We start from the raw sequence: 20279 nt of genomic DNA on the forward strand, positions 1-20279 counted from the left end.
GAAAGCCAAACTTGGTTTGCAACTTGATTATAGATTTGAAAGTGTGTTATGCGAGTGGTAACCCACCACACCTAAGGGCTGCAATTCCAAGGCCGATTGTAATAAAAAATGAAATGGACGAAGTGTCCAAACATGCCCTTTTACACACGACTCTTTCCGTAGGCAAAAGACAATAACTAAGTAGAGTATGCCATGGTAATTTCTTAATTAATGACAAAACTTAAATATTCATGAATTAAAGTTACTTAATTTCTTGCTTAAAACGGAATTAGCTTAAATCCAAGAATATAATCAAGGATTTGGAGGATCTTTTACTTGTTATTTTCTCAAATTTTTGTCCCCAAAAGCAATGCCTTACTTCCATGTTGGATTTTGGCTCACATCAAAACAATATTCAAAATACAAAATTTAATTTAATTAATTTATATAATAAACTCTTAAGATATGATCGATATTTAATAGATTTAAAATTTAAATATTAACACATATAATTCTTTGAAATTTAGTAGGACTGTTTCTTTTGTAAAAGCGTATTAAAAATTTATAAATTAACACGAATGAAAATAATTTTGAAAATATGTTTTTTGTTCTAAAAATTTTGGCTATGGTAATTATGTACTTCTTATATTAAGTCAATGGATATCACTATACACATTGAGTGTTGGGCCAGTTAGGATTGTCACTATTTTAGCAGTAGGTGATTATCGATTTTATAACAGAGATAATTATAATTGTTGACTCGATAGTCAAGATATTGATGCAACTGTTAAAATTGTTGATATAACATAGACAATAAACAACATAAGTATTAATTAACTTTAATTTAACAATTAAACAAATATCTTTTTTATTCATTTAGTGAATTATATTATGCAGTTGATCGACAATTGCTTATAGTAGGTGAAGATAAAACGAAGTTTATCATGTGATAAATTAAAAATTGAAACAATAATAACGGAATAAAATTTGAATTTGATATCATATTAAGTAAAAAAATTTAAAATTAGATAAAAACGTTATATATGAATATAAAATCATAAGAAACTCAATATTTAATAAATATGAGATAATAACACTTTAATAATATTATAAAAGTAGAAACTGCATAATTTTCACATTTATGCTCCAGGGAGATGCCAAATTCAGTGGCAACTTCATATCCTGCATTGGAGGAAAAAAAAATGGATGAGTTACAGTGCTATATACATTAGCTTGATGAATCACACTAATTATCATGAGATTTACATACTGTTGAAAGGATATTTGAATTTTTCCAGCATCCGGATTGGCTATGGCTGCGAAAGCTTCTTGGGATAAATCAATGGTGCCTTGACAAGCAGGTGAAGGGCAATAGTCAACTATTTTCACCACCACATGTTCATTGCCTCTGCAGGGATGAGGGTCACCTTGGTTGGTTGCGCCTATGCATCTAACTTCGTATTTTCTGCCGCAAGCTGCTCGGTTATCCCAAATTGCATCACTGGCAGCCGCAATCATCACTCCTTCATTGTCGTACCCATAACAAGAAGAAGCTGCAATTTTCAGCACGAAATCATAAGTTAGACTAACGTCTTATGGAGAAATCTGTAAGACCAATGTCTCCAAATTGCTATGCAGGGGCTTACGAACGTATGGAGGAGTGTAGAAGGTGGCAGTTCCTTTATCTGCAACAGCTTCCCTCGAGGAGATGCAGACCATAAATGCAATGGATATGCAGATAAGGACATTGCTGAATTTCACCATTTCTTCTTTGCTGCTACAAGGGCAACTTGATAAAGCAAACGATGGAGAATGCTGAAATACAGACTTGGAGAAGAGTATAAATAAAGAAGGTCTTGTAAAAATACTGTACGTTCAAATTGCATTCTTGGATTTTATGTACAATACATTCTGATCATGTACGTAATCTCAGTAACTTTATTGTTGGAATCTAGCAACCGATCAAAGTCATTTTGGAACCTTCAATCAAACAGCATAGTTTATCATATAATACTTGGACATGAGAAGGAATTGCAAGAGCTGGGGATTTAAAATCAAATTTGTTAAATTCTAAGTGTGATTGCATGAATTATTTAAATTAAATTTCGTGTATCTAATGCCATGCTTACATAACTAAATAAGGAGTTCAATTCTGACACGCAAAAAAAATATTTTATTAGCTTCATGATTCGTGAAATTGACCAATAAATAGCATTTGTTTTGGGCATCATGGTTCATGTTTGTATTCTTCTTGCAGTCGTCTTCTTGAATTTCAAAATGCGTGCTTACAATCTTTGTTTGAATTAAACAGAACATTAGCACTACAAGAACATTAGTAGTACTAATGTTTTGTCTAAAATGCAAAAGACAATCCCTAAAGAGAGTATGCCATGGCAGTGGCAGTTTCTTTACTGATGACAAAACTTAAATATTCATGAATTAAAGTTGTTTTCTTGCTTGAAACAGAATTAGCTTGAATCCAAGAATATAAATCAAGGATTTGGAGGGTCTTTTGCTTGTCATTTTCTCAATTTTTGTCCCCACAAGTAATGCTTTACTTCCAAGTTCGATTTTGGCCAAATTTTTTTTTTAATGTTGGATTATAGCATACGTAAAAACAATATTAAAAAATTCATAGAATAACATAATGAAAATAATTTTAAAAATATCTTTTTAAGTTTGAATTGTCAGATTAAATCCAATTTGAAAAAATAAATAAAATATTAATATTATGTTTAGATTCAATTTGAATTCGATCGTAAAAATTTTTATTTATTATTTAAATTTTATTATTATTATTTGTTTTTTATTTCATATACACTAGTGTTACCAAGACCAATTTTTCTTTCTTGAATTTAATGAATTAAACAAAATTATAAATATTATTTCTAGTATAAATCTCACTGCTGCAAAGTGCAGATACTTTTGTTCAAAATAGTTATGAAAAAGAAAATTGAAGGATCCTCTCATTAATAATAAGATCTCTCCGCTATTGACTTTTAGCAAGTGTAGGATCCTCTCTTTAATAAAAAGATAAGTTGTTTGGTCTAGTTATTTATTGTATTTCAATTTTTATCATATTGCACTATATTATATTAATGAAACACTTTAGAAAAGATCTGCAATAATATTTCATGTCAACATCGAATTATCCAGCTAATGGCTTCTCGTTTGGCTTTCCTTTCAGTAGTGTTTGCCTCTCTTCTTGCTTTTCATGAATGTGCGTTCTTCAATCATTTTTACTTATTTTTGTTTTTATTTTTTATTTTTTCATATACCCTCTTGATCTTCACATATATCTCTTTTTTTTTTCTTAATGGCACCTTTGATGTGAAACAGATAGCAGAAGCAGCACCCATGGCAACTAGCTTGATTTTACCAAATCAGCAGGCAGCAAAATAACGCTCGGACCATGCAGTCATAGACTATGCAGTCTAGGAATATCCGAAACGCCTTATCATGAGAATGTTGGTGCTGCATATCACTAGAACCACATCTGTGCTATCACGTAAAAGCAGACTGCGAAGCAAATTGCACTCTCGGACCGCCTCCTGATCTTGCAATCCCGTAACTTGCATTGCTTCGATAGAGCTGCTCTCTGGTTGTTCAAATGAACCATTCCCCTGTTTCCAATAATAATGAACAGCAAGTGGCCAAAAGTGTTTAGCTTTTTCATACTGTAAAAGCTATGAATGCATAAGTCTTTTCTACTTGTAGCTAACTGTTTATGATATTTGAAAACTCAATAACAAAGCGTTTACGGCTAAATTTATAAAAATCAAGGCAGAAGGACCCCTTTCCAAATGAAAGTTCTGAGGTCTCGAGAGAAAATGAGATTTACACCTTTGACTCCAATCCATTGTAAAGATCTATACAAACAAATGGGGATGGGGTTCCTGTGGTAGTATAGAAGTACTAAAACTCTAATCAAGCTTAAAATTGAAGTTGGTTAGAAATTATTGCCAGACCGTGTTTTTGATGCGGCCTAGAATCCTCACAAATTCAAGCAAACCATGTAGTTGTTCTTGTCTGCAGAAACCAAAATGCACCAGCAGGATGGGAAAATTTGCTGGTAACGTCCAAGCTGCATATATTTCTCAGTTTCGATTTGTCTGCTTTCCCAAGAGGGTGGAGATGGCTGTCGCTATGAGTCAGAGATGGGTTTGGCTTTGAAGAACTTGGCTACAGCCTGATAGAGATTTTCTTCCTCAAAGGGTTTTGAGACATATCCATCCATCCCACATCTTAGGCACTCCTCATAGGTGGCGTGAATTAGATCAGCTGTCATGGCTAATATTGGCACATGCCACTCACCCTTCCTGGCAGACCCTTCATCCATGTCCCCGTTCATCTGTTCATTTGCCTGACTCTCCATCATTCGAATTCGACGAGTTGCCTCAAACCTGAAATAGAAGTTCATGATATTAAATTCAGACCTTGTCTTCTTTATACAATGATTAATATCCAAAATGATTTAGAGAGAACTATCTCCATTCGAGAAGACATGTCTCTCCAAAGAAACACATATTTCCAACGCCATAGCAGGAAAACCATGGCTTCTGACCTGCATTTACACTCGCCCCTTCCACAATATTCAGATGTGGCCAGCAAATCACAAGCTAAGACCATGCGGTAATACTACATTTCATAGCATGCACTCACTCACCTTAAAATATTCAGCAATTCACAATGTTAGATTTTCACATATGCAATGAATGAGGACAAATAGCAGGCATATGCTTCATGAAGTACAAAGTTACTATAACAATTGAAAAAGCAAATAATATTGTGCAAACATCAAATATTATGTTTAAAAATAAAAGTTGGCCAAATAGTTCAAGAAAAAGGTATTCTAAGTCTATTAAACTTTCTCATAGTAGCCCTTCAACTTGCTACATCTATTATTTACTCAGACTATAGATAATTTTTCCTCAGCATCACTAATATGCGTTGGTTTGTTATCCAGCTCTATAACAAGTGATTTCGTTTCCATAAAGCAGTAACTTTCCTAGCACAGACACCTCAAAGGAAATCTGCATCACAAGGATTTTCTACGATTTCTTTTTAACAAGGCTGGACTGTCATTATGTCCTCTGAGATTCAAAGTTACTGCTTTATGTCATCTGTAATCTGAAGGATGTCAACAGCAAGCTCTGCTTAGATGCTGTTAATAGCCGGTAAAAAGAACCAGTTATTCCATATTTAGTGTGCGATTCACCTTTTTGTTTCTTCTCTTTTTTGTTGGCTCCTCTCATCATATTGCTCATATTTTATGGTATATCTCTTAGTCTAAAGACTAAAGGTAGATCTATAACGGTCATCAGGCGTCGTACCACTCTAAGTCTACCCAATCCCCTTAAAATAGAGAGTAGTGTATTTCAAATCATAAATCCATCTCATTAGCCATAGTATGTGCATGTACATGTCTAGATAGAAATAAAAACAGATAAATAGGGAAAGATGGATAAGCACAATTTCACATGCGAAAATAGTTTACATCTTTTAACCTGCTATATAAAGTATTACAAATAACTTACCATCCCATTAGAAAAAGAATATAATATCAGATCACTGCCATGGATATAAAGCAGAATGACACAACATAAGATAAACTTTTTTCTTTCTTTCTTTTTGGTATTTGATTGTCAATTGCTCAATAAGAGATATGGTATACATACCCATCCATTTCTGGCATTTGAATATCCATGAAGCAAGCGTCAAAACAGTGTGGAAGCTGAAGCAATTTTAGTGCAGCGTTTCCACTTTCAGCACATTCTACAGCAGCTCCAAACTTTTTCAATGCACCGGCAGCAACTCTACGATTTACCATATTGTCATCAACTACTAATATTTTCTTTCCGCAGAGTAGACTCTGAAGGATTGAAGGTCCATTCAGCATGTCTTTTCCTGGCTGCCTTTTCTTCCCAATTCCCAGCACCTGTTGAAGACATGCAGCCACCATACTTGCCCTCAGAGGTTTCATAATTGTAGTATCTGCAAAACCTGCTACCTTTGCTTTCTCAAGTTCAGCATTCGTAATATTCGTCGCAAGAAGAATCATCTTAGGCAACTTAAACACATGTCCATTCTGTTTCCAGTCCAACATTCGTAAGCTCAAACCACCATCCTCGCCAGCAAGCCATGAATCCTTCTCAACAAGAATTAAATCTGGCTGGATTGTACTTCTGCAATATCGTATGAAGTAATTCTACAAAGTTAAACATTATAAGATGGATAGAAGGTAGCATGACTTTTTTTTCCCAATGATTTATATTTAGTTGTCCTTATAGCAGTTTGATGGTTGGTTTAGATTTCAAAAACCATCTCTTACTTTTTTAACATTCATGGTAACTGAGAAGTGTTAGAAATTCTAAGTCAACAGAAATAACCCGGATCATAGACGGGTACCAGTACCACTAGGGCGTTAGAAAAGGTTCACCTGAAGAAACCGCTAGAATTGTTCAAAAGGAGTAAGCATTGATGATGTGTGATTAATTTATCAAGCAAATAATAGCCATCTGCTAAATTCCCAAAACTTAAAACATAATTTTACTGAATTACTAATTATCTTGCAAATACTAATAATAATAATTCTAAATGGGAATTAACTTACCCGCACGAAGAACCATTTTTCCCACATGCAGAAGCAACTATCTTTACACTACTTGCAACTTCAACCAGTATACCAAACCTCCTCAAGTGGTATCTCGTTACAGCAGCTCTAACTGGTTTTGCATCAACTACTATTGCTTTCAACCCTCTGAATCCGGAAGGAAGATCTTCAGCATTGGATTTTTTTGTATCACTAAATGAAGCTTTGTTACACCTCCCAAAAACAGCAGTGAATGAGAATGTGCTTCCAACTTGAGGCCGGCTAATGAAGCTTATGTGACCACCCATTAGCTCAACCAAACACTTAGTAATGCTCAAACCTATACCGGTCCCACCATAATTTCTGGAGGTTGAGCTATCTGCCTGCATAAATGGCATGAAAACCCTGTCCTGGGCAATTAAAGGGATCCCAATGCCAGTATCCTCCACAGAAACCATCAACGTGACACTCTGAGAAGCTTCATCAGCAGCTGTCGTGTTTATTGAGGCATCATATCGCAATTCTTCATCAGCAACTAAATGCTTGAAGGAATCCCAACTGTTCCGCTCATCAGCTGCTTCATAACCACTCAAGGTTTTAAACTGGCGTGCACCTGATACCAGCACACCTTCTTCTGACCCTCCATTCAAACAAGTTTCAGCTTTTGCATCTACCATGGGCTTTGTGCTTTCAGCTAGATGGACTTTAACAAATATGTGTCCCCGTTCAGTGAACTGTCAAACACATAATTTAAATGACTATCAACTTATTAAAAAGAAATTTTATGAGGAAATACTCAATCACATAGCAGAAAATAATTCATGCAAATTGACAAAGTTTCTTTTGGTATAAAATCAAAAACCTCCATCAATTAAGTAGATAACAATCCAAGAAAACAGTTATGGAGAAAATTAACATATACTACCTAAATGAGTGCCAAAAAGGTTGAAGGTTGAGCAAGCAACTTACTTTAACAGAATTCCCAACAACATTTGTAATTATCTGTCTGAATCTCCCTGGATCCCCCATAACCATTTCTGGAACTTTATCGGAAACAAAGACTGCTAGCTTCACTTCCCAAATGATTACACCATATTTGAGTTATTGTAATGCATCAGGAACATCATCACAACAACCCACCAAAGCAGAGAAAGGAAAAGCGAAAAAAGAAGGCACCAAGTTAGTTCAAGCATTACAAACCATAAGGTGTTTTCATTCTGGTCATAGGCATCCCCTTATAAGCCTATAGCATATATGAACTATCTAAAATAGAGAAACATAATGAAAAATGAAGCACTAGGTTTCTATTAATTTTATCTGGACTTACCTCAACACCTTTGTTTCTAGACTTCTCAGAAAATAACGAGAGCACATCATCTAGGATAGATCGAAGGTCAAAGGGAACAGTTTCCAGCTCCAGCTTTCCTGCTTCAATTTTTGCCCGGTCAAGCACCTCATTTATCAATGTTATCAGTGCCTTTCCACAGACTTGAGCAGTCTGAGCATAATCCCTTTGTGTTGAACTTAAATCTGTATCTAAAAGCAAAGCAAGCATCCCTGCAACCATTCAAAAAGTCAGCAGAACATTGCTGATTAAAATATGTTAATGTCGTATATTTTGCAGAGAACTTGAGAGATCTGGAATATACCAAGGATGCCATTCATGGGAGTCCTAATTTCATGAGAAACTGTTGCCAGGAACTATATCAAGAACACAAGCAATATTCAAGTTATAATTAGTTTTAGCATGGAAATGGGTGGTCAAAAAAGTGTTGATAGATATATCTTGAAAACTTACCTGCGATTTGGCAACATCAGCAGCTTCTGCTCGAACCATCAGTTCTTGCATTTCATGGAAATCATCTTCAACTTTAACAATGTGCGTTGCTGCACCATATAAGATATAGCCAACTAATATGAAGATCACAAAGAATAAGAATGCAGTGGTCAGTGCTGTTGATGATGTGGGTGCCTTCTGATGATATCTGCTCAGAATGCCAAACAATAAGTGCTTGCAAAAACAACCGCAGTCATTCCAGCAAACTTGTGAATAAGAAGTCAGTGATACACTTACCTACATATCATTTGATGCTTCCTAAATGGATCTCCAAAATCAAGCTTGCTTTCATGTAATAGAGCCAAATCACCATCTTGATTTTGGTGACCATACATGATCAGGTGATCTGAAGAGTTAGTAATATCGTATACATTCACTAGAATCGCCTGATTTCCAGCAAGTTGCCCAAGTAGATTCTCCACAAGAGACTCCACATCAAAGGCTCCACCAAGGTATCTGTGTTCATTTAGAAGTTTGTTTATACATAAGAAAATCTATAATTCACAAATTAAGAAATGCACTAACTGAAGCAATTGCCCAGTTTTTTATTTTATTCTTTTTTGAGAGAGAATTGTCAGTTTTTTTTTCAAGCCATCATAATAACTGCAAGCCTAATTAGCCGAGAAAAAAAAATACTAGTATTTAAAGAAAATCAATGTCAAACTCAAATTCATGGCAAAAATAAAAGTGGGGTATGGGTTGTAAAGGTGCTTATGCTGGCAAGGGTATAAAGTCATGAAGCACCACATCGCGGGTGATGATCAAAATGAAACAGCAATTGTTGTCAGCAGTGGTTGCAAAAATTGTGATGTCAGCATCACCATGATAGGGTCTTAAAGCAGCAACTACCTAGAAACTTCTTGAGGGGGTAATAGGGGTTGATTTGGACAATTGCTGTGTCAATGGTCGTGCTCTCCAGACTCCCAGAGGAGAAAAGGATATTAAGGTTTCTGCTTCCTACTAAAGTAGAACAGTACATTTCCTGCCTAACTTATATACCTTCAAATAACTATCTTGTGTTGCTTTCCAATTTTACCAATAAATTTCAAAACTATGTCAAGTATATTCACTAACTCTAGTAGGCAAAAGCTTACAAACAAGCCGAGCACAAAAAGGTTTCAAACAAATACTTACTATTCCAATTAGAAAGACAAGCTATAGGACTATACTTACTATTTCAATTAGAAAGACAAGCTATAGGACTTACCCTGCAGTTGCTTCAATGCGCTCTTCCACAGTTGGCCTCAATGGGAGCTTGGATTTGTACACAGGGAATGTCAGCACAACACCAAGATGATGAGAACCCAGTAGCCTGAAGGGGCTTGTTAGGACAGCTTTACCAGTAGCCCTAGCCCTTAAGATGTTTTCTCGGTCCTCCTGCATATTGCAACATGGATATTGCCAGTCCAGTCTAACACCGAATTTAATATCAGACTAAAATTAAAGCTTAAAATTGTAAGCTGATTCTAGATAGTAAATAAAATACCTCCCCTGACATCATGTCAAGTGATTCAATGTAAGAAACTGTTTCTTGAGAGAAAATCACAGGTGCATATTCATCTCGAATAGGAGAAGGTTCCCTCCGCATTGTCTTTATTGTCCAGCCATGCTGCCTCTCAAATTTCTCCCTCTCTGAGTGTATCACTCTTTCTGCATAAGCCACCCCACTAAGTAATGGCCTCTCAAAAGCAGTTCTAGCAGTGTACTCAGCAAAAGTCTCCTGCATTTCTTGCAAAAAACCATAGCCCCAAGTGCACAATCAACAATAGCAATAATCTGAGAAGCCATGTTTAATTTTGTAAAACTCAAGACAGAAGATAGAGAAAAACAGTTCACCATTTAGGATTTCCAAGAAAACATAAGATCAACCAGACTAAGTTTTACAAAGGCTATTTTCTAACAAAATACTACAAATGTAAAACTAAAAAGTAGAATCGAAAATTCCAATCTCTCAACTCTCCACAAAGACCATACATCACCAATTCCACCGACAAGGACAACAAGAAAAATTCAGGAACAAGAAGCACAAACCTGATCAATAGCAGATGGATTCTTGTAGTAATGAAAAGTGGAGACAAGAATGGCCAGGGCATGGACATGGTTAACACTAACACTGAATTGATCCTGCAACATCCTCGCCCTCTGATCACACATGCTACTCAGTACTTCCTTCCTCCTTACTTTGTTGTCAGCATCCATTTTTTTGTAGATCCAAATGCTCAGAAAAGCCATCACCATTACCCAAAGCAACAGAAATTTTGGTATCCAAGCCCTGTTAGCCTGAATAAATGTGTAACCTCTTTTGGTCCCCATTTGTTCATTCACTTTGGCAGCCACTGAGTGATGGTGGCTCTGTTGCAACTTAAGACCCATCAACAAAAGCACAAAACTATCTCAAGTTGTTTTTCTTCTTGTTTCGTTGAACCCACTTCATATCTGAGCTAGAAAAAGCCCCTAAGAAAATATGCATACACGATAAATAAGGCAACTTTCTTTCAAGTACTGGCAATTTCAACAAATACCCTTTTTCTGAAACAGAAAGAAAAGGGTACCTGCTAAGATAAAACTCCAAGTTTATTTATCATCATATCATAGCATTGTTTTGCGTGATTCAATAACCAAAAAGTATGAATAAACAAATACAAGGTTGAACAAAGAAATGGCCCAAAGAATTAGTTTTCATGATACAACGAGAGAAGAGAGACCCAGAACTCAAAAAAGAGAAAACTTTTAAATTCTCAGAGACAAGCATGGCTCTCAAAAGATGTACAACAGCTCAAAATCCAAAGATATGTCATTATCTCTCTCTACAAAAAAATTGGGTTCTTTTTTTTCCTCTTGCCATAAAAAAAAATGGTATTTCACAGAGAAACAACACTAATCATGTTCTCTTCCAAGCGTGAAGGTGTTGTTTTAGTTTAAGACAACAGAGACAAAGATAAGCACGTTCACTGTTTTTCTTCTATATTATAATCAAACTCCACAGAGCACAACAAACCAAAGACCAAAAAAAAAAAAAAGAAAGAAAAGAAAAACAGAAAGAAAGCTGAAGAAGATCTTTGGAGCAAGAAATGGGGTCATTTGAAAGCGAACAACATTTACCTGTTCACCAAGTATAAGATGGTACAGTACATTGAATAATGGTGGAAAAAAAAAAAGACAGTGCCAAGTTTTTCCTTGGTCCTCCTTTGATCAGTGCTGCCTTTTTTTTTATTTTGTTTCTTAAAATTTTATATTAATTTATTTTTGTTTTAATGTATTTTTTAATGTTTTTAATGTAAAACTGAATCGAATTTATAGGATTTTCGCAGATACGCTGTTGTCTTCCTCCAGACAAAACCACATAAACTAATACTTTCTCTCTCTTCAAGCTTCACTCTGTTCTTTCTCTCTCCTCACCCTTTCCTTTCTTTTTTTTTTTTCGTTTTAGTATTTATTCATTTATTTATAATAATTATTACTATTATAGTCATATCAGTACATTAAAAAATTAAATAAAAATTAATAAAAAATCTGAATTAATAAATTAAAAAATGTTATTACATATATCAAGTAACCCAAATTTAGAAATATTTTAATATATTTTTAAATAAATATTTTATTACAAATTTGATAAAAATTTTTACATTTAAATAAATACTAATTAAATTTCAAATATAAATGATACTTTAAATCATTTTTATATATTATTGATTTTTTCATAAATTTTATTAATTTATCAATTTAAATTTAAAAATTATCAAATACATTTGCAATGAAAATTTTCAATTTTATAAGTAAAATTAAAATATTTATATATATTTTTAATGTATATTTAAAAAAATAACAAAATAATTTAAAAAATATCATTAAATAAAAATTAATAAAAAATCTGAATTAATAAATTAAAAAATGTTATTACATAAATCAAGTAACCCAAATTTATAAATATTTTAATATATTTTAAAATAAATATTTTATTACAATTTTGATAAAATTTTTACATTAAATAAATACTAATTAAATTTCAAATATAAATGATACTTTAAATCATTTTTATATTTATAATTTTTTCATAAATTTTATTGATTTATCAATTTAAATTTAATAAATTATCAAATACATTTGCAATGAAAATTTTCAATTTCATAAATAAAATTAAAATATTAGCATATATATTTTAATATATATTTAAAAGATTATAATACGTGTTATCATTTTAATTTTATTTATATAATTAAAATTTTTTATTATTAATATATTAAATAATTTTATTAAATCTTAATAACAATATTCTTTAAATTTTATTTAAAAATTTTCATCTGAATTTTGCTAAAAAAATATTGAGACGCTAATTATTGCTGAAGCAAGAAATGGTGAAATGGGGTTTGACCAAATCGGGTTGCCACAGGGCTTCATTCAACATGTGAATTGATTGCGTTTTTGATTTCTTTGAAATATAAAATTATGGGTTTGCCTTTTCTCTCTCGATAGTGTGTACGAGAATTTGAGATTGTGGGAGAAAATAATAATAAATATAAATACGAAAGAAAGAGAAATAATAGAAAAATATATATAAAACATAAAATATAAATAAAATAATAAAAAAATATATACAAGAGGTTGGCGGGTCTGAAAATCACCATATCTTTGAGATAATGACATCGCGACAAGCCAAGGATCTCATTCCCTCTTTATTGACATCACACCCTTTCTTTCTTGCCCATTTTCCATTTTGCCCCTCTCACACATTTTTTTTTTTAATTTACAAATAAATAAATTATTTATTTTTTCACATCAAACAAAATTTACTATTTATACTTAATTTTATTTAATTTGAAGAAATTGAAATATAATTTTGTCCATTTAGATGGATTATTATTGAAAAATAATAAAGCACCAAAATTCTAAACTCTCTTACAACTATTAAAAGAAATTATAATTTTTTTAAAATAAAAAATAAAAATATAATTATTCGAATAATTTGAATAAGATACATAAAGTTTTACTCTTAAAATTTATATTATTTACTCGTATTATCATTATTTCTATTTCTTCGACTCTTCAAATTTAAATTTATTTGATGTGATAGTTATTTATTTTTATTAAAAAAATTAATATTATTATTTAAAATTAATCATGCTTATTTATTTAGTAAGTGTTTGCTTTTTAATTACTTGAAAAGTTGTCATAAAGTAAACGTAAAAAAGGTGATTATAAAAAGTAAAGTTATAATTGATTTAAATAATGTAAAAAATTAAAGTTATAATCTTGGACAATTTTTTTTTTGTGGGACCTTTTTTTTAATTTAATTATCCAAGATGGTCAAACTTGGATTGCCCTTCAGTTTGTTGTAATTTATTACCTAAATGAGTGACATCATGTCATTTTTATAAGTCAGAATTACTTGAATTTGGAGTTGTGAAAGTCTTGAAACATATCAGATCTTCTTCACATTATTTAGGTTTGAAACCATAGATTTCTTTATTTTGTTAGAGTTAAGAGTTTTTTTTTCTTTAAATTTATGTCAATTTCGAATTTATACAAATTTTTATATATAAAAAAAAAAGGTTTAGTACTAAGGGAGGTGTGTGTTTTTTCTACTAGTAAAAGGAACAAATTCAATGCAATCCGATGCTAATATGTAGCAAAACAAATAGTTATAAGATAGGTGCCAAAAGTTTTTATTAAATTATTTTTAGATTTGAGAATTTAAAATATAATACCATAAGATAATATAAAAAAATATATAAATGTGATACAATTTAAAATATTAATAATAGTTATATATAAATTTATAAAATAAAAAATATATATTTTATATTTTTATATCGATATAAATTATAATATATAATTTTTATATAAAATATAATATAAATATATAAATTTTAATATTTTACGTAATATAAAAATATAAACCATCAAATCTATTTATAGCTTGAGATACAAAACCCATACGGGTTCTCCACTTTTTTCTCAAAAATGATCAAACCTGCTAGAGAAAATGAGCTAGAAAATTAGTTTTCCGGGAATTGGAAGCCCAATACATTCACTTACTTTTCATATGTTAGTTGGTGTGATTTAATGTTTTTTTTTTTTTTTTTTTTAATCGCAGTATCGGTGAAAGGAAAAAATTGTATTTATTAAATTTAAAATTATTTAATATTAATTTTTAAAATTAAATATATGAATTAATCGATTTAAGTTCGGATTCTTTAACAACTTTGTTTACTAAAAACTTTTAAAATAAAAGAAAAAAAAAAAAGAAAAAAGGAGAGTTCGTTTATCTTTGGTAATGAGATGGAAGATGTAGGTGTTGGGGATTCTATAAAAGGGGATATCTTTTGATGGAACAATTAGCAGGGGATTGCATGGTGGTAGCATTTTCGTACCCTGCGGCAAAGTGCCTCAAAGCACACTAGCTATAGCTCTCTTTATTTTACTCATTTAGGCATCTTCTTGAATTCAATCTCTCCAATTTTGTAGTTTTTTTTTTTTTTTTCAATCTAAATTTTTTGCTGCCCACTCAAAGTGTGTGGGAGATGTGGGTGTCGGCCATGTGTGCTGCTTTTGAAGTCCCCACATCCATCACCTCCCCAAAACAAAAACAAAAAAAAAAAGCAAGTTTTTTAATTTTTTAATTTTTCATAAATATAAAATATATCATATTCAATAATTTCAGATCACATATTCAAGATATTTTTAATAATCGATTATTGATAAAATTTTAATTTAAAATCTTTTCATTAAAAAAAACGAATCTTAGCTATAGTTGAAGTTTTTTGTTTTCTCTGTTCAATAAATGATGATCATGTCGTTCTCCTCACATGGGCAGGTGCTTGCTTCCTCCAACAGTATCCCTGGGGTCTCAGGCTCAGCTCTGGGCTGGCAGTTTGGCCGGGGATTTGGGATTTCCATTTGCATTGGCACGCCCCTGCCTACCTATATGCTCCTGCCCTCTCTGCTGTGGTCCCTAGGCTCCTTTTACTTTGTTTTCATTGAGCCATGTGACGTTATCGATTAGGGAGGGTTATCCCCTCACCTCGAGTGGTCCCTTAACATGGCTATGGATAGTTCATCTTTTGCACTCTCATTTTAATTTTCACACTTTATAAACCTTACTCAAATTTGTTGATTGAAGGGGATGAGAGAGAAAATTTCGGAAGCCTGTTATGAATGCATATTGGATTGGGTGATTCAATATATCGTATAATGTAAAATATTTAAATTTATATATTTATATTATATTTTATATAAAAATTATATATCATAATTTATATCGAAACAAAAATAAAAAATAAATTTTTTTATTTTATTAAATTTATATATAATTATTATTATAATTTTTAAATTATATTATTTTTATATTATATTTATATCATATCATCATATAATATTTTAAATTATTAAATTTAACACGTATTCATATGCATATACATATAACAAACACTGAATGTAACAAAATAAAATGTTATACTTCAAAATAAAATTTACTAAAAACTAAATGTAATTTGATTTAATATAAAATTAAATTAAATTCATGTATGATAAAATTTAAGATTTTAAAATTTTAATATCTCCTCTTTGAATTTGAAAGTCTGAACCAAGCAAAAGAAAGTTTCAATGACAAGTGACAAATGCAATTAATTTTAAAGTACAAAAATCAGTTACAAGTAGATAAAAGTTAAGCAAGCTTTAATTACTCTAAGGACTTATAGCTACGTACACTTTTAACAACAAAAAAGTTAACCAGCCGGGAAGGATCACTCGAGTGTTGGAACTAGCTTGAAATGAGAAAATCATGCGTGATTAATGTTGCTCACAATTCCCGCAATTAATTAGATTTAATAATTTTAAATATGATATGATAATATAATATAATAATATGTTATAAAATAATAAAATTTAAAAAATATTTTTTAAAATTTTATATCAATATAAATTATAACACGTAATTTTTATATAAAATATTTTATATATACAATTAATATAGCAAGCTATTACCTAAGCAGTTCTTTTTGGTCTTAATAATCTTGAAATTGTCAAAACAATCTTAATCAAAATTTTGGTGTAATAATATCTAATGCTTAATGTAGGGTCAACTTTCCAACAAGTAAGCCAAAGCATATTTGAGTTGGAAACATATCTCAAATTTCATACCAAGGAATCATGTCTTGGGGTTGTTTCATTTCCATTTTTGACAATTGGTTCCAAGTTTTAGCTTCATCCACTTGCATATCACTGCTTTTTTAGATCTTCTAGTCTTTTATTTTCTTAGGGTTTTGATAAAATTGTTTAAAAAAAAAAAGAAAATGGAAGAAGAAATCCACCTTGATTGCATTTGATGCTTCTCATTATTATAGACAAATCCTGAAAATCTTACAAACCCAATGGAACAAAGATAAGATGCCCTTTTTTCTAATGAATCCCTTTCTTTTAGTTCTTGATTATCATTATTATTTTCAATCATTTCTCTAAGGGCCACAATGAAGGACCTTTCTTGAAAATCACCCTTTTTTTTTTTACTCTAGTACACATTTTATTCACCTTTTTGTCATAAGAAATTCTCCTTTCTTTTCATGAGAAGAAAGCATTAATCTGACCAGTAAAACACAATTAACAGGTCCTTGAGCCCCCTAAAAAATAGATTAACTCTAAATAATTATATTTGTTCGGTCTCAAATTATTTTTAGGAAGTTTTTAAAAAAATTGATTTTAATATATTTAATATTAAAATTAATTTTTTTATAAAATTAAAATTTTATGACTTTTAATATAAAAAAGTAAAAACAAATTAAAATATAAAAAGTAAAATTTTAAATATTAAAAAAAAAAGAAAAATGACATAATTTTGGGATAACAAAAAAAAAAGGGACAGAGAGAATAACTAAAAAACTAGAAAATATATATATCATCTTCATCTTTGTATATATGTTAGTGGAATATACAGATAAATACTATTATTTTTTGGCACAAGTGAACAAATAAATTAAAGTTGGACCACTAAGTCATTTTCTCTTACAATCTTAATCTATTTAATTACGATTAAGATTAAAGTTTGAATTCGAGATTTTTAATTTTGAAGTCTAAAACTTTTTTCTATTTTAATTATATCAGGAGAACAAAATTTTAATACAAATAAAAAGAGGAGAAGACCTGATTCAAAATCATATGCTTGATATTTTCTCAAATGCCTTTAACTATTATATCAAAAGCTTGGAGACAAGTTTAAAGCTAATTAATCTTTATCAGTATCGAAGATATTATTTCTTTGTTGGATAATATTAATTATGTGATGTGGGTCAAAGTGTTTTTGATGAAAGATAAAATGAAATAATGTAAAAAAGCAAGTAGCCAAGATAGAATAAATAGCATTGTGCCAAAAGGGAATAGGTCCAAGGCCAAAAATGACAAGTTTTGAACAGAGATTTCCAGCTTCATTGTTGTTCCTCCAACTTTTTTTACTCATCAGAAACCCCTTTTCCTTGTTTTTTATGAGCTGCCTTTATTCTTTAATCTTTAATCACATTCTTTTCTTTGGTTTAAATTGATTTGGGAATTTGAATATTGCCACGTATAAACATAAATTTAACAATGCAAGTTGAAAACTTGATTATGAATAGTGAGATTCATAATTGAACTTCTATTTAACCTTTACCGGTCCTCATGATTCCCCATATTTGCTAATAATTTGGTGAAAGTCTTCAAACTTTTAATTGAGAATTTAATCAATTCAGAATGTCAACTTTAAAAGATGATATTTAATATATTTGATTTCGAATTTATTTTCGCGAATCTATATTTTATGGTCAAGTATCCAAAGGCATTTCTTACAATTAACAGGAAATTTTTCTTTGTACACTTTTAAAATTAAAAATTTTGAAAAATATATTTTATATAAATAAAATTAATAAATTTATTAATAAATATATATATTATAAATGAATACCATAAAAAATATTCTGACTTTATCTTCACAAATTCAGGTAAACAATTCTCAAGAGATCAATTTATCTGATAATATAAAATATGAAATGATAACATGATATAAATACAATATTAATAATAGATACGAAAATGATATAATTTAAAATTTTAATAATAATTATATTTACGTTTAATAAAATAAAATTTTTTTATATTTTTTATATTAATACGAATTATAACATATAAATTTTATATAAAATTTAATATCGATATACAAATTTTAATATTTTGTGATTCAAACATACAAATTATTAGATTCACTTTATTGACAGTGAAAGAACGATTGGGAAAAGCCAAAAATGTTGGGTGGTTGGTACCAAGTGGCCAAAAACAATGATAACAAATTAGAATCGACAACATCAAATCGTTCATAGGCATCATACTTCAGTATGATAACTTGATCGTGTGAGGTTCAAAAAAATTGTGCTCAATTGAAACACAGCAGGACAAGACAGAAGAAGAAGAAGATATATGATCCTTGGACAAGATCTTATCAATCTACCAAGAATAAATTCCCTGATTTTATCAACGACACCATGAAAAGATTGAGTACGCAAATTAACTTCAAATCAGAATTGAAATGGCAATGGCTCATTGGTTAGATCATTTTGGGATATTTTTCTGATATGATTAAGGATATTATTATTATTATTATTAAAGAGGAAGAATGAGATTTGAGGAATACTTTTGGTTATAAAGGTTAAGATTTAAGAATCATATGATGTAGACCATGACTAAGTATATATGGGCAAATCTTGAAAAGCAAAAGAATCATCTATATTGTGGTCAAAAGAAACCTAATTGCTTAGGCAAATTATAAATAAATAAAAGGGTTACACCCAAAAGAAATTTAGCTTAAATCGATGCAATATTAGACTATCTGTGCTTTTGTGTTAAAATCAAAATCATAACATGCAAACCCTTTATCTATTTAGATATATTTTTTTTAAATAAAAAATAATTTTGTTTATAATTAAGTGAGTTGTTGATAAAATGTTAAATTTTTTATTTTAAAGATTAAGGTTCAATCCCTAAGAGTATCAAATATAAAAAAATTATAATTTCTACTCTTCTTGTAATGTGAAAAAGAAAAAAAAAAATCAACACTTCTGAATATTTAGATCGAAATTAAAACAAAAATGTACCCAAGGAATATTTGGTTCAGTGATAGTATATGTATTCTCCTGCTGAAGAATTGAGATTTACTTTTTTTTTCCCTCCAAAATAGTAAAAAAAAAAAAAAAAAGATAAAATATACCTTTTGGTTCAATGTGCTGTTCAAAGAGTCAATTCAAAATTTCTTTTTGCCAAAAAATAAAGGAAAAAAAAGAGAAGATGAAAGTTAAGGAACTCAACCAATCACCGATGCAACAGAAACCTTGGCCCATGAGGCTATGGTGACCCATTTGGGTTATTTGTTGAAGCCCATTATAGAAATTCCAGTTGTAGAGATGTTGATTTGCATTGCGTGGCTCATTTCATGGGGACCCTGAGTGTCAATAAAATATCCAAAAAACATGATTTGAGTTGGAGGAGACGGTGACTAGAAATGTTAATTTATGTATTTATTTTGTATAAAATATTGATAATTTGTATATTTTTATTATATTTTAAATTAAATATATCAATATAAAAATATGAAAAATATTTTTAATTTTTTTAAAAATTTTAAATTATATTATTTTTATATATTTTATTTATATTATTTTTATATTATATGATCGTATCATATTTTAATTATTAAATAATAACTATAAAGAATCAAATAAAAATATGCAAAGAAGACTCAATGGCATCTATTACAGTTCATATTTGATACGATTTAAAAAGTTTTTTTATGATATTGTGATCAAATTGAAAAATAAAAAATTCTTTGTTTATAGCCATATTTAATAAGCATTTTCG

The 20279-nt window shown here is 30.3% G+C and overlaps 2 protein-coding genes and 1 pseudogene across 3 annotated transcripts; 1 reads left to right on the forward strand and 2 right to left on the reverse strand.

Annotated features, from left to right (window-relative positions):
* Nucleotides 1-1154: 1154 nt before the first annotated feature.
* On the reverse strand, nucleotides 1155-1743 carry LOC111281490 (EG45-like domain containing protein pseudogene; annotated as a pseudogene).
* A 1335-nt stretch (nucleotides 1744-3078) lies between these two features.
* Nucleotides 3079-3687, forward strand: LOC149518680 (uncharacterized). The gene is made up of 2 exons (XM_089760366.1): nucleotides 3079-3369; nucleotides 3449-3687. Exons 1-2 carry the CDS (start codon nucleotides 3139-3141, stop codon nucleotides 3548-3550), a joined length of 333 nt encoding a protein of 110 aa, XP_089616492.1. The 5' UTR covers nucleotides 3079-3138; the 3' UTR covers nucleotides 3551-3687.
* LOC111282575 (histidine kinase CRE1-like) lies at nucleotides 3683-11592 on the reverse strand. Of its 2 annotated transcripts, none has more exons than XM_022870713.2 (12): nucleotides 11511-11592; nucleotides 10440-10862; nucleotides 9895-10128; nucleotides 9616-9785; nucleotides 8646-8864; nucleotides 8370-8556; nucleotides 8221-8272; nucleotides 7899-8128; nucleotides 7541-7639; nucleotides 6593-7305; nucleotides 5658-6164; nucleotides 3683-4382 (listed from the first exon to the last, which is right to left on the reverse strand). In XM_022870713.2, exons 2-12 carry the CDS (start codon nucleotides 10779-10781, stop codon nucleotides 4124-4126), a joined length of 3012 nt encoding a protein of 1003 aa, XP_022726448.2. In that variant the 5' UTR covers nucleotides 10782-10862; nucleotides 11511-11592; the 3' UTR covers nucleotides 3683-4123. The 2 variants fall into 2 exon arrangements, with proteins under 2 accessions (XP_022726448.2, XP_089616720.1); XM_089760594.1 differs by lacking the exon at nucleotides 11511-11592 and adding an exon at nucleotides 10961-11497.
* Between the last annotated feature and the right edge of the window lie 8687 nt (nucleotides 11593-20279).

Source organism: Durio zibethinus, chromosome 5 (genome assembly GCF_047325235.1).
Source record: "Durio zibethinus cultivar Kanyao isolate XHJ-2024 chromosome 5, ASM4732523v1, whole genome shotgun sequence".
Lineage (NCBI taxonomy): Eukaryota > Viridiplantae > Streptophyta > Magnoliopsida > Malvales > Malvaceae > Durio > Durio zibethinus.

What these genes read in the sequence shown, in the direction of transcription:
- LOC111282575 (XM_022870713.2), bottom strand. Translation starts at nt 10,781, where the DNA reads ATGGGTCTTAAGTTGCAACAGAGCCACCATCACTCAGTGGCTGCCAAA. An exon ending in TTGACATGATGTCAGGGGAG is followed by an intron (nt 9,786 to 9,894) that starts GTATTTTATTTA and finishes TGCAATATGCAG; the next exon opens with GAGGACCGAGAAAACATCTT. An exon ending in CTAGAAACAAAGGTGTTGAG is followed by an intron (nt 7,640 to 7,898) that starts GTAAGTCCAGAT and finishes TGGGAAGTGAAG; the next exon opens with CTAGCAGTCTTTGTTTCCGA.
- LOC149518680 (XM_089760366.1), top strand. Translation starts at nt 3,139, where the DNA reads ATGGCTTCTCGTTTGGCTTTCCTTTCAGTAGTGTTTGCCTCTCTTCTT. An exon ending in TGATTTTACCAAATCAGCAG is followed by an intron (nt 3,370 to 3,448) that starts GCAGCAAAATAA and finishes TCATGAGAATGT; the next exon opens with TGGTGCTGCATATCACTAGA.